We start from the raw sequence: 13,848 nt of genomic DNA on the forward strand, positions 1-13,848 counted from the left end.
CCACGCCCGGCTAATTTTTTTGTATTTTTAGTAGAGACAGGGTTTCACTGTGTCAGCCAGGATGGTCTCGATCTCCCGACCTTGTGATCTGCCCACCTCAGCCTCCCGAAGTGTTGGTATTACAGGCGTGAGCCACCACGCCCGGCCCAATAAGCCTTTCTAAAGCTACTTCAGCATCTTTTGTAAAACTGCTACCAAAGACATCCATTTTGTCACATCTCTAATAAAAAGGATTTGAAACCAAATTGCACACAGGAGTGCATTCAACGTTTTTCAGATGAATGAATACAGTGGCAAGTCTGAAGAGTTTAGTGTCAAGTAAATTGGTACTGGGGTGCTTCTATCACAGAAAATGAGTAACTCATGGCATTTTTACTATTGCTACAACAGTGGCAAATTTTTAATCTAAGCACTCTGTAGTCACAATTATCCTTGCCTAGGTTTAAAGCTACTTAAAATCCTTTTTGGACTTAGGCAGACTAACAAATAAATGAATGGGATTTCTAACCTAACACCAGGTACTGAGTTATGCAAAATTACACAAACATTACAAAAAACTACAGTAGAAAAACCAACAGAACATACACAACTTAAAGAGAAAAAATTTTTATTGTGATATAAAATGCACTTATAAAATGTCCACCAGAAGGCATGTAAATTCTTCACTGCTATATAAATTTACTGGGAATACGTTATTCACCATCGATATGATAATGCCAACTAAAACATACTGTAAACGATGAGTTATACTCTATAACAAATGCATCACTGATTTTCAGCAATCATTGGTTTAGTAATAATCAGTTTAAGACTATAATCACATCTATATTCTGGAATGTCCATTTGTTTTAATGTAGTGTAGTGGAATTTAGAGTATAATTGCACATAGATGGTACAGAAAAACATTCACTTCTAAATTATTTTATACCTTCGTGACAGGTAGTCTTCCTGACTGAAAATACCAGCTTCAGCTATGGTCTGCAACACAGCTCCAGGATGCTTAATGCAATAATTTGGGTGTATGTGTGTCTGTCTACATGTACACCCATGGAACAACTTATATCTTTAGTAAACAAGTGCAACATTGTCAGTTATTCTGCATGTTTAAATATTATAGTCTGATTATTTGTAAACAAACAAAACCCCACACAAATACTCTAAATTCTATTTTAAAAATCTGTCAACCCATAATTATTCTAATATGCTTTACTTACTCGAACACAAATTTCTGAAAGGTGCATATATTACCTTAGATAATAAGGTTTAGAAATGAGTGCTTCACACTATGAAATGTGCATTTCCGGTAACTGATTTACGCAGCATAAAGTTTAGATCAAGAAATTACAAATCCTAGATCCCCACATTTCATTTAGAAAATGCCTCAAAGTTATGGCTCTTGCAGCAGGTTTAACAGATTTAACACTTCATAGAAACATGAAGTGTTCTAGCTCCCTCTATTTCAAGTATCAAAGAAATATGAGGCTCAAAATCTCTCTAGGTTGTAACTGATAATGCAAAGCATTAGAAAACAGTTAAATGTGTTTTGAAATACAGTATTAACTGAGATTATTAAGGTGTTTATCTGTGTTAGCCTGTTAAGTACCAGGACTTTAAAGTCATTTTAAATCTGAGTATTTGCTCAGAAGTGATAAAGAACACAATTTGCCTATAAATGTATGGTTTTGGAGAAAAAAGTCAATCCTGATTTTTAAAACTCAACATTTTTTGTTTCCTTTTGATGATATTAATTTAAATTTCAATCTGAACATAAATTTTTGGCCTCACAGAGCATTAGATCATTTACTAAGGCTGTTTAAAGTCTTTCAATGTCATCAGAAATCCTGCAGTATAGAAAATATCTAGTACCCTTAAAGTTTCAGAGTGAGCTGATCTGCAATTTTAATGCTATTTAAAAAAAGTCAAATATAAAAGACTGCTGCAATGTAAAGCACTACTTCTAAAAATTGCAGACATGATCCTACAGTCTGACAGAGCTAGCACAGCTACTTGGAGTAAGCAACTTCCGGCCTTTTCCAAGACATACTAAGTTTCCAGCTTAGAAAATACTCTAGCCTGGTCCTTAACATATTCATTAAGTAGTATGAATACTTTAAGGTCTTTCTGTCCCACAAGAAAGTAGGAAGTTTACCCTTTGAGACATCAGACTTTCTAGAACTGGCCCAACTGTATAAAATTTTAAGAAGTATTTGTAGTGTAGAATCAACACTATGAAAACAGTGTGACAAAATTAAACACTATGTTGAACCCTTTTCTAGCTTTAACTCAAAAGTAGAAATCATGAGTTTTCTATAACATTAATTTTAAAAACACACAGAAGTGAAAAGTGCCATTTTCCAAAAAGTACAATTTTTTTTCCCACTTTATATCAACATGGAATGATTTCAGTTCTCCTGTACTAAAAGCTGGACTTTTAAAAAACTAGTATTGCAATGTTTATTGTGATGACTTTAATCAGTAGTAGCTTCAGTTTCCGCTGGGCCCCTAATTAGTCTTCGAATTCCTCTTTTTCCTGCAGGACCTTTTGGTTTTGCAAAACTTTGCTTGTGTGCATGCTGCTTGGGATGTACTTCTTCATAAAGGAAGTCTGCAGTCAACTCATCCCCATTGTCTATCTCAATCTGTAAAAGATAAAATTAGAAGCACAACATTCAAAACCTAATACAAGCAACAAGCTGGTTTTCAGGTATATGAATGCTCACAAATAATACCCATTCCAGTAAGGCAGAATCAAGGACCATATGTAAACAGTTTCACTTTCTTCTTTTGGGGGAAGGGGCTAAATTGCTTGAATATATAATCAGCTACATTCACTTCCTTCTTGGTTCTTTCTTACTGCTCCAGTTTAAATAATATTTAAAAGTAGAAGCCACCACTATATTCTCAAGTTGCTGTGATACACTATTTATTCAAGGAACATTTACTCATGGCCCTTTCATCACTTGGGTCACTTGAAAGCCCTCTACAAGAGAGGTAAACAAACCATGGCCCAAAGGCCAAATCTTGCCCAAGGTAAGATTGTTTTACATTTTTTAAGGGTTGTTAAACAACAATATGTGACAGAGATTATATGTGGACTGGCAAAGCCTTTACTTACTATTTGGTCCTTTGTAGAAAAAGTCAGCTGATCCCTGCTATAGAAGGTGCTACCCATGATAAAGTGATTGATTCTTAGGAACTTAAAAAGCATGAAGGGTTCAGAACCTAAAAACACTGGTAGTTTTTAAGGACCTGTATTCATATGAGTTTAAGGGCTCAAGAATATATATCTTTCCCCATGCCCTATCTGTACTTAAGAAAATTAAATTAAGAAAACTGGTAGCTTAGTTTCCAAAATTCAAATGTTTATGCTTATTCCTTACTTCCCCCAAACTGGAAAGACTCCCAACCATCCCATAATTCACAGTCATAATGGAGACTGTAATTCCTTATTAATATGGAGTCCAGAAATAATCACAAGTGTGTAGCTCTCGCAGCACTGTCCAATAGGACTTTTTGCACTGATGGAAATGTCCTATACATTCTGCACTAACCAATAAAGTAGCCAGTAACCACATTTAGCTAATGAGCATTTGACATGAGGATAGTGGAGTTAAGAAACAGAACTTTAAATCTTATTTAAAGTTAAATAGCCACATGTGGCTTACTAGAAAGTACAGATATATATAGAGATGGGGATCATGATAGGTAGTCCCCAGGCACTTAGAGGAGATCCTAAGGATTTAGGATGATAACAAGAAAAATAAATATTTTCATTTATAAATCACACTACATCAGAAACTACATAGAAATGAAAAGAAAAATTTAGCAAAAACTGAAGATTTTAAAATGGCTACCTTTCTAATTACATCCATTTGTAGTTGTCTTTCTACAATTTCTAGCAGAGGGCTCTTGCAGCTAGAATACAGCATCCGCTCTCTTATACTGCATGTGTATCCGGGCATTGAATAAATAAAAACTGTAAGTTCAAATAATAACAAATATAATTAGCATATCAATACATAAACTTCATAAAACTACATACATAAACTTCATAAAACTACAGCTAAGCCCTCTGGGCAAGAAATAAGTAAGCATATAGGGCTGATACACTAATAAACAAACTGAAAGTAACGTGTTAAAAACAATGTATCATATACCTATGGACTCTAAATAGTCTCCTTCATGGGAATGTTTATACAGAAAGAAATGGTAACGAGCTGAATCCTTGGGAATCCTCTTTGGCAAATCTTTTAGTTCTGTATTTGTTGTGTTGGCCAAAATTATAATTTCATTTTTTATATCTATTTCCTGCCAATAAGAAACAAAATATATTCATTAAAACCAGATATAAGGAAATTAAGTTAAAACATGTAATAAAAAGACTAAGAGATAAAGGAGGAACTTAGTTCTGCACTGTTTGACTTTTTCACAACAAACATTTACAAAATGAATTTTAGAAATCAGAAAGCATATTTAAAATTTAAAATACATTAAAAATAAACCCTATATGAGCCATAAACTACCAAAAAGAGCAGCCACTTAATAATCATTATACATCTCTTACCAACTGCACATAATTGAGCTGTCTGTTATTCAATTTTTCCAAAGCCTGAAAGGCTTCTCGAGAAATGGGAAATGCTACTCCTTGTAGTGTTTGATGCTTAGTGTCCACACCCACGTCAGTCTGTACCTAAGTATGACAGATTTAATTTACAAGTTTAGCAGTTAGCAGTATCCTATGGCAAAAATAAGAAAACCCAACCTCTATAAAATAGCATCATTCAACCCTAGCCCAGCCTATAATTAAAATTATTTTTCACATTTGTTCACGGTCCTGCTAGCATTTTGTCAACATGCAGAGTGCATGACACATCTTTATGACAATGTTGGAAGTGAACATTTGCATGAGTGTACAAAATTAGTGGGGTTTGGGAGCGTTTGTTTTTATGTTTGGTTTGGCACAATTTCAATGAGCTACACAAGCTCTTTAGATTACACCATTAGTTATAAAATTTTACTTGATAGAATTTATAAACAACAATCTACATACAGTATGTATAGAACTTTACTTTGTTCTGTTGGACAGAAAACGCAACACAAACACCATGCACTGAATTGAAAGGAAGTACAAACAGTGTACAAAGACATAACACAGCTCAACAAGTTATACTACTGCAGAAGTTCCAGACTTAAAGAGATTTCTTTACTAAGAACATGGTGTGCATGTACTGGAAGAGGAGAAAGATAAGAAAGCATTCAATGCACATGTTTAAGATTTTTATACTTGATAAATGATAGCTAGCAGAGCGTCTCATTTGCAGTGTTGCAACAGAAAGTACAATAGAAATTTTACTTTTAAAAAAATGAATGGAGATTCTACAGCATAAATGATATTAGTTAATGAAAACATCATAGAACATATGCGAATGCATACCCCAAAATGATCCTCTGGGCTCTGAGTGCAAGGAATAAAACAAACTATCAAACTTGTAAAAAAAAAAAAATCATATAAAAAGCCCTACTCAAATAACATGAATTAAAATCATATGACAGATCCTTGCTACCAGTTTAATATTAAATGATATTCAACCGTTCTCCAGACTGATTCCTATTAGTCTGTGACTCAGGCTAATGAATAGTGGTTTCAGCCACTTGTTCTTTTCTGTAAAGTCCCAGTAGAAATACAGTAGTTATTCCAGTATATTAGAATGGCTGTAGAAAACATATTAAAAATAATGATAAACTACAAAATAATATGGCTGAAATTTATTGACTCAAATATGCTCAACAGGTACTCAAATAATCATCTTCCATATATATCTCTATTCAAGTAGAGTTCACAGAATTTAATTTGTAGACTCTCCAGAAAGCCAACAAAACAATAATCTGCTTCAGGCAACCTTATTAGATATATTCTTTGCACTAAATGGGTAACACACTTTTTCTCTATATAATATTCAAAGTACAAAGTTTGCAACAGTTGTACTTCAACAGGAAGATTTACTATTCTGACAGGAAGATTACAGGAAAAGCTATTTATAAAATGCATATAAAGTTTAATATTCTAAGCTACTTATAAAATGCATATAAAGTTTAATATTCATTTTTAACTTTTCTTTTCTGAAAAGACATTAAGCACACAGACTTATCTCTAAACGAAACGGAATAAACCTAAGCTACCTAACTTCTTTAATCTCTAGTTACCTCCCACATCTACTAATTAAAAATATGGTATTTTCAAACACTTAAAATCGTGCAAAGGCTTTGAAGTTGTAACTTACCTCACTGATTTTAATCTGTCGTAATTCTTCCTCAGCTGCAGTCAGTGGGGCAGGGGAAGATTGTGATAGCAAGTATTTTTTATATCCATGTAATGATACATCTTCCTGCAAGTACAGAATAGACTATAATCAGTAATTCTCTAGAATTAAAACGACAGTGAGGTTACTTTAGGAAAAGCAAAATCATTAACAGAAAAGATTTTAAATTAAAATAAATAGCATTATGAATTTTAATATATTTTTACTTTAATCCTCAATTTTAAGTTTCAAAACTTTTTAACGGGAGTACCTACTGTTCATTTTATATGACGTTTCATAATTACTAAATAGTTTGTATGAGTTTCATACTGGCAAAGTGAAATACTGAACCTGGTCATCCTTTAAGTCTATAGGACAACTGTAATTAACCTTCTGGGGAAAACTGCCCAATGATTATCCAATAATCAACATATTCAGATTCTGAATACTATGTTATAATGATTTATATAATTTCTTTGTAATTACTCATGGAAAACTATTATAGTTTTCATGTCAAAAGAAAAAAATACTACAAAGAGGTCTACCTATCATCAAAATTTTGTGGTTTAGAAGACTGAGACTCATGAAATTGAGAAACCGGCCGACTTCACAATTAATGGTGAAGCAGCAATATATTCCCATCTAGTCTTGTGCTCTTTCCACTAGATTATATGACTTTCTGAATCAGAAAAGCTCTAAACAAACAAAAAAGTTCAAAAATATATTTCAGTGTTTCAATTTGTGTATATACATGTAAATACATATATTTACCATGTACATTAGAAGAATCAGTATGTTTCAATACACTTATTGTCAATGTCAAACAGATACAAATGAATAAACTCAAAGTTACATCAGGTAACTTTTATATCATATGAAATATAGTATTTCTCTTATTCTCATGTTTTCAGATTATCCATCTGAATTCATATCAATTACCCATTACCTAGGAGTTCTTCTTTAATCATTTTAATTGCAACATATAGAATCCACATAAAAATATAATACCTTTACTGTTCCAAATACTTCATCTTTAATGTGGCCACCTCCAAATTCCTTCTTCAGAGTTGCTCTTGTTGCTGCATACAACATTTTTTGACGAACCTATTCAGTTGTGAAAGTTTACTTAGAAGTTAATAAATGAAAACATTACAAAAGAAAGCACATTTTGAATGTATTAATATCCTAAATCATATTAAAAATAAAACTGAGCTGAAGTCCACCCACTATAATATGCTAAAATATATGTGTACAAATAACCATCATTAACATGGGCATCTAAACTATTCAATGGCTATTAAGATAGACTTCAATTTACAATGTCACTTTTTTTGTTTTTTGAGGTGCAGATTTGCTCTTGTTGCCCAGGCTGGAGTGTAATGGCACGATCTCAGTTCACTGCAACCTCCGCCTCCCAGGTTCAAGTGATTCTCCTGCCTCAGCCTCCTGAGTAGGTGGGATTACAGGCGTGCACCACCACGCCCGGCTAATTTTTTGTATTTTTAGTACAGACGGGGTTTCACCATGTTGGTCAGGCTGGTCTCAAACTCCTGACCTCTGGTGATCCACCCGCCTCAGCTTCCCAAAGTTTAGGGATTACCGGCATGAGCCACCGTGCCTGGCCACATTTTAAAGTTGAAAAAAATATAAATTGTTTAAATTCTTTATTTTGCAAACTCATGAGTTCAAGAATAAAAAAATTAAAATATGAGGAAAACTGAAATGAAGTAACTTTGATAGTGACATTCTTCTCAAAGCTGTATCAAATATTACGAATTAAGTTGTTAAGAATCAAAATTCATGGCTTACTGATGGCACATACCATTCTAGGCGGGACACAAAGATGGAAAACAAATTAAAGAGTCAATAGTATCTATGGAAAGCTACCAAAGGTAACTACCAATTAACAAATAATTTCATAATCCTACATGGTCAAATCCAGTATTTCTTTCAGATAGAACATGGGGAATTAAACAGGAATGGGATGATCTTTTGAGAACAATATCTAGATAACTTTAAAAATAATTATTTTTTAATAAGAAAAATTCAAATTAATTTTTCAAATATTGGGCCATGTTCATATATTAATTCTGTCTAGTCTATTGTTCTATTTAGTCAATCTACTACCAGCTTTCCTAAAATACTTGTTTGTATGCAGGCCCATCACTTGAATGGTAGTGATTAATAAATGCATAATACTAACAAAATTTAATATTATGTTCAATTAGTTCTCAGATTTATTACAATTATTACTCTCAGGGCCAGGCAGTTTCATATTTCAGAGGCCCATGGAGTCATTTTAAAATTACCACAAATTAGGTTGGACACAGTGGCTCATGCCTGTAATCCCAGCATTTTGGGAGGCCGAGGTGGGTGGATCACTTAAGGCCATGAGTTTAAGACCAGCCTGGGCAACACGGTGAAACCCCATCTCTACTAAAAATATAAAAATTAGCCGGGTATGGTGTGACACATGCCTGTAATCCCAGCTACTCAGGAGGCTGAGGTGGGAAAATCACTTGAGCCTGGGAGGCAGAGGTTGCAGTGAGCCAAGACTGCACCACTGCACTCTGGTCTGGACGACAGAGTGACATTCTGCTTTAAAAAAAAAAAAAAAAGAAAAAATTGCCATTGCCACAAATTTTTAAATCTTAAATCAATAATAATTATTTTGATTTCAATGGCAAAACTCCCAAATCTGAGCACATTATTCCTGATTCTATATTATAAATCCTAGGATTTTCCTCATGATCATTCCCTTCTATGGGAAATAATTATTGCTTTTTAACCTTTATTTGACCTAGAAATTTCAAAAACATCTTTCTAGCATTTAATGTTAAACAAACTATAAAAAAGTTACTTACATGAGAATGATCTGGAGACCATGCAATGAATATCCATTCATATCCCTGGGCATTCTGAGAATCTAACCTGAATAATATATAGCACGGTTGTTTGTCCTCCAACAGGGGTAAAACAAAGGAATCATAATCCTTATCCCAGGAATCTGAAGGCTGACTATATGATCCAATCACAAGTTGTTCTATGAAAAATTATTTTTAGAAAGATAGGTAAATGGTTTGAAATATCAAGTGGTAGTGTGATGAAGACTAGAAAAATAAATACATAGTCATTTCCCAGTTACTATTATTCACATCGAAAAGTTGAAAAGAAAAATGTGGCAGCATAGAAAGTAATTATGATACAGAGTATTATAAAAACTGATAACTTTTTATGAACATGGTTAAAATTTTAAAAATATACACAGCCTAAGAAAGAAACATATAAAAATGATCATAACAGTTGAATTGAATGGTCAAATAATGGGTGGTTACATTTCTACTTTCCAAAATGTCTGTGCTTAAGTTATCAACAAAATACATTTAAACTACCATTCAAAAGTATAATTTCTGACATTAACATTGAATTGTACAGTAAGAAATATTAAATAAAACCAGGTTTAACTCCTACTTATTTGGCCATAATGCTACAGATTTAAACATTTGCCTAGATGCATACACTGGTATGGCCACTTTGAAATGCTATTCGGCAGAATCAAGTAAAGTTGTGAATCTACTATGCATACAGAAACTCTTACACATAAATACAAAGGTGTTCACTGCAGCACTATACAGTAACAATGAAGACTGGAAATAGCCTCAATGTTCATCAATAAGAGAATGGAAAAATAATGTGTGGCATAGTCATATAACATTCTGTTCAGATTTAAAATCAATTATTGAGCTATCAAAACTAATTGCAAACATAACATTTTCAGAAAAAGGAAAGATACAGAATAAGATGGTATCATGCAGTTTACGTGAACTCAAAGAGCACTATATGCTGTTTAGGGATATACGTAAAAAGAGACTGCACAAATATCAGAACTCCTAACTGCAGTTGCCCCAGGGGAATGAGGTCAGAAGCAAAACTGTTTAAAGGGGATGCTCTTATACCACAAAAACACTGAATTTTCTAAAATGCTTGAAGTAAATATGATAAAATGTTAGCAGTTATTAATAAAGGGGAGATATAGATATTTATGATACAATTTTAGTCTTTGGAATTTTCCTTATCTAAAACTTTTCACAAAACAAAAAAGTAAAACCAGAAAATAATAATTTAGGAAGTAGTGCCATTTTCCTTCTGTAGAGATGCTAGTTAGATTAACTTTTCCATTTTAGATCCTTAACTGGTCACTTAGGAAGTGATGGTATTAAAAATTTTACCTCAGTATTTTTAAAATATGTTGTTTTACAATATACATATATTCCTATTGAATGTTATATGTAAACAAATGCATATTTTACCAACTATTGTGGTACTTTTAATACATAAGCAGAAAACAGAAAACAAATTAGATTTACTTCCAGTTTGTGAAAGAACAAGTTACTTTTCCAAAGCAAAATATTTTTAGATATTTAAGAAATTAGGCCGCTGGAATATTTTAACATATTCATTTGTGACTGAGTAGCTATAATAGTAGTAATTGTCCAAATTCAAATCTGCCTGATTTAAAAGATTCTCCCACTCAACCAGATTCCCTGTTTACAGAATTATTTTTAAAGGATCAATTTGTAGTTTGTTATATTCTCAGAACTTTCCCAAAACAAGAAAGGGTGATAATCATTTCTGTAGCAAAGGTTGCAATCAAATGGAGTAAATGGGAGTTTGAAATCCTTTGTTTGTATTTAAAAACAAACTTTATTGAATAATTCACAAGTAACTTTTTTTTTTTTGATAATCACCTGTTTAGTGATTTCCATTCCAGAGATGGAAGCACTGACATTAGAAATGGACTGTGGTGCAGAAACTAAGACACAAAAAGTAAAAGAGGAAGAAGTCACATCAAAAAACATCTTTGTTTCCCTGATAGTCACATAATTCAGAAGGAAATCAGGGGCCCACAGGGACCTGCACAAAATATGAGGAATCCAAGTTACTGTAAGGGAAGATTTGAACTTGCTTCACATTAATAGTTCAAATCACTGAGAACACACACTAAGTTTAAAAATACAACGGCCACCACTAATCCAGGAACAAAAAATATTTTAAAATATTTAACTAACCATTTTCAATAGATATTTTCAGAAGTCTGTACTTTCCATTTCTGGCTCTGGCAAAGATCTCTTTAACATCTTCACTCGCTGTGGAAAAAGATAAAGAAAGTAAACTTTTTATACTTACATATAAATACTTTCCTATCTATATTGAAAAAATTAATTAGAACACAAAGAAAAAATCTGGAGCATGTAGCATCCTTATTATCAGTATTATAAAACTTTACCGCATAAAATAATGAAGACTGTATACAATTAAGAAATATAAATATTAGCATTTTAAAAGTATGTTAATAATTCTAATCTGTTTTAGCTATATAATTCTGTGCAGAAATAACACTGGGGTGAATATACTGAAGTTACTCAAACCCAATAATGAGCAAATTACAATTTTGAAAAACTTTTATTGCTCCTTTGAAAAATATTGAAAACCTGCTTTCATTCTCTAATTCAGTTTCAAGCTTATGACACTCCTTCATCAATTCACTTTCTGTATTTTCCCGTTAAAAACAACAGTAAATATCAAATATCCTAACTTGATTAAAGAAAAAGACAGTAAAATGCATTGTCTTAATTCTGGTTATATTTTTCTAACTTGCATTTCTCAAAAGCTAGATTAAAATCATTGAATAAATATGTATTTAATAACTAACGCTTGTGTTCCTATTAAAGCTTCGATTTCGTTCTAATTTCGTTCCTGTGTTGTCTATTAGCAGCAAGAACCACTATGTAAGTAGGTAGTGCTTGCTATAAGGCTCAAGCATGAGAGTCAATAACGACATATTTATATATCGAAATTAATGCGGATAAATAAAACAACGCTTTTAGATTTGATACTATTTTGCTTCTGCGTGCATGCAGGGGGTATGTGGCGTGGTGTCAAAAATCTTTAAGAACAAAACATACAATTAAGTGTTCATCTGGGAGAAATACTCGCTATTAACAGTAAAAGCTTGAGTTTATACTAGAACTCGTTAAGTGATCGCGAGTAACCCGGGGATATATTATTTGACTCTTGATGAGGTGAGCACCTCCAGGCTGCCCAATTTCAAACCAGGAAATAATGGAGGTCAGATATAACTGCACATTGAACTGTCTGCACGCATTACATGCAACTATACAGATCAGTTTCCCTTGGGGAGTACCTAGGAAAAAGATCAAAACACAAACACGCTACACTCGAGATTTCTCAGAACAACTCTCACTTTCCTATTTGGGGAGAAAGTGCGGGAGAGTTTTGGGAAGCACCCCTACTGATCTGAGAAAGATTCTGGCATGTTTCTTTTCGTAATCAAAGTCCTGTAATATTCTCCTTTGGATCATGAAAAGGAAAACTCGCCTGGCTCTCGACAGCGTAGGGAAGCCCCAGTCGCCTCCACTGTCCCAGCTCTTCCCTACCTGACCAAAAGGGGGAAAGTTGGGCTAATGTCGGGGACGGTGGAAGGCACGCCCCCTTCAACCAGGCCGCCTCGAAAGCCAATTTCCTTCGCTCCCCCGAATTTCGAGTCCATCTGCAACGTGGCGGCAGCAGGAACCGGGCTGGAGGAGGACGCAGGCCGGGAGCGCCCGGGAAGCAGGAGCGCGGAGAGTCGCCGAGGCCCGGCTCGCCCCGCGAGACCGACTTCCGGAGGTCCAGGCCAGACTCCAGCCCTGCCCGTCCTGCAGCCTTCCGGGCTCTTCCGAGCCTCCCGGGAGCCCCTTCCCTGCGGGTCGCGCCGGGCTCTGTTACCTTGGATGCCGGTCTGGTGGGACATGGCGGCGGCCGCTAGTTCCCGGCTCCGGCGCTGAGTGCGGCGAGCGGCCCCAGGAAGTGGCTGCTCCTCCGCCGGTCCCGGCGCGTCATCCGCCCGCGACCCGGGGCCGCCCCGCCCCGTGAGATTGACTGAGTGCCCGAGCGCCCCGACCGCCCCACCGCCCTTCCTGGCCGTCGGGCTGCAGTACAACCCCCGGCCTTGCGACCTTAGCTCTCTGTTTGGGGTCCTGCTTCCGCTCTTGCCGCCGCCTCTCCCGCTTCTCCCTGGGGGGAAATGCCGCAGAATCTACACAGCTCCGTGCTCCGACGTCTGCCCTCTGAAGATCGCGCCGACGCCGCCATTCGCTGCCTCAGCGAAGGGATGTTTTAAAACAGAAATGATCATTTTACCAAATAGGCATTTTCAGCTTAAAAAAGATGTGCACATTATCTTTCTTGGTTTACTCTTCCTATAATCGATACCGTTTAGTGTAGAAGAGCCTTCTCCTTGCTCCACTGTTTTGAAAGAATATATTATAGACTGCCTTTCATCAAATTTTTCCACGATTTTAAATTGAGTTAATCTCAGACTGTTAACTTTTCTTTTCAGTTGGACACATTTAGAGACTCACTGTATCTTTCTCTTCACTCCAAAAAGAGACAGCCACTAAGAGATTAGCTGATTTGAGTATCCCTCTGTGGTCGATTATACCATTGCAAATCCTGCTCTGCTTTAGGTTGGCAGTTTATTATTTAA

The 13,848-nt window shown here is 35.0% G+C and overlaps 1 protein-coding gene across 3 annotated transcripts; it reads right to left on the reverse strand.

Annotated features, from left to right (window-relative positions):
* Positions 1 to 590: 590 nt before the first annotated feature.
* On the reverse strand, positions 591 to 13,224 carry TWF1 (twinfilin actin binding protein 1). 3 transcript variants are annotated; one of them, XM_050749416.1, is made up of 10 exons: positions 13,089 to 13,209; positions 11,369 to 11,446; positions 9,164 to 9,342; positions 7,308 to 7,403; positions 6,282 to 6,386; positions 5,435 to 5,455; positions 4,565 to 4,690; positions 4,158 to 4,308; positions 3,855 to 3,976; positions 591 to 2,639 (listed from the first exon to the last, which is right to left on the reverse strand). In XM_050749416.1, exons 1-10 carry the CDS (start codon positions 13,111 to 13,113, stop codon positions 2,469 to 2,471), a joined length of 1,074 nt encoding a protein of 357 aa, XP_050605373.1. In that variant the 5' UTR covers positions 13,114 to 13,209; the 3' UTR covers positions 591 to 2,468. The 3 variants fall into 3 exon arrangements, with proteins under 3 accessions (XP_050605373.1, XP_050605374.1, XP_050605375.1); XM_050749417.1 differs by lacking the exon at positions 5,435 to 5,455 and having other exon boundaries at positions 13,089 to 13,224; XM_050749418.1 differs by lacking the exons at positions 5,435 to 5,455; positions 13,089 to 13,209 and adding an exon at positions 12,699 to 12,753.
* Between the last annotated feature and the right edge of the window lie 624 nt (positions 13,225 to 13,848).

Source organism: Macaca thibetana, chromosome 11 (assembly GCF_024542745.1).
Source record: "Macaca thibetana thibetana isolate TM-01 chromosome 11, ASM2454274v1, whole genome shotgun sequence".
NCBI lineage: Eukaryota > Metazoa > Chordata > Mammalia > Primates > Cercopithecidae > Macaca > Macaca thibetana.

What these genes read in the sequence shown, in the direction of transcription:
- TWF1 (XM_050749416.1), bottom strand. Translation starts at nt 13,113, where the DNA reads ATGTCCCACCAGACCGGCATCCAAG. An exon ending in AAGTATTTGGAACAGTAAAG is followed by an intron (nt 6,387 to 7,307) that starts GTATTATATTTT and finishes CTGTACTTGCAG; the next exon opens with GAAGATGTATCATTACATGG. An exon ending in GACAGATTAAAATCAGTGAG is followed by an intron (nt 5,456 to 6,281) that starts GTAAGTTACAAC and finishes CCTTGCACTCAG; the next exon opens with AGCCCAGAGGATCATTTTGG.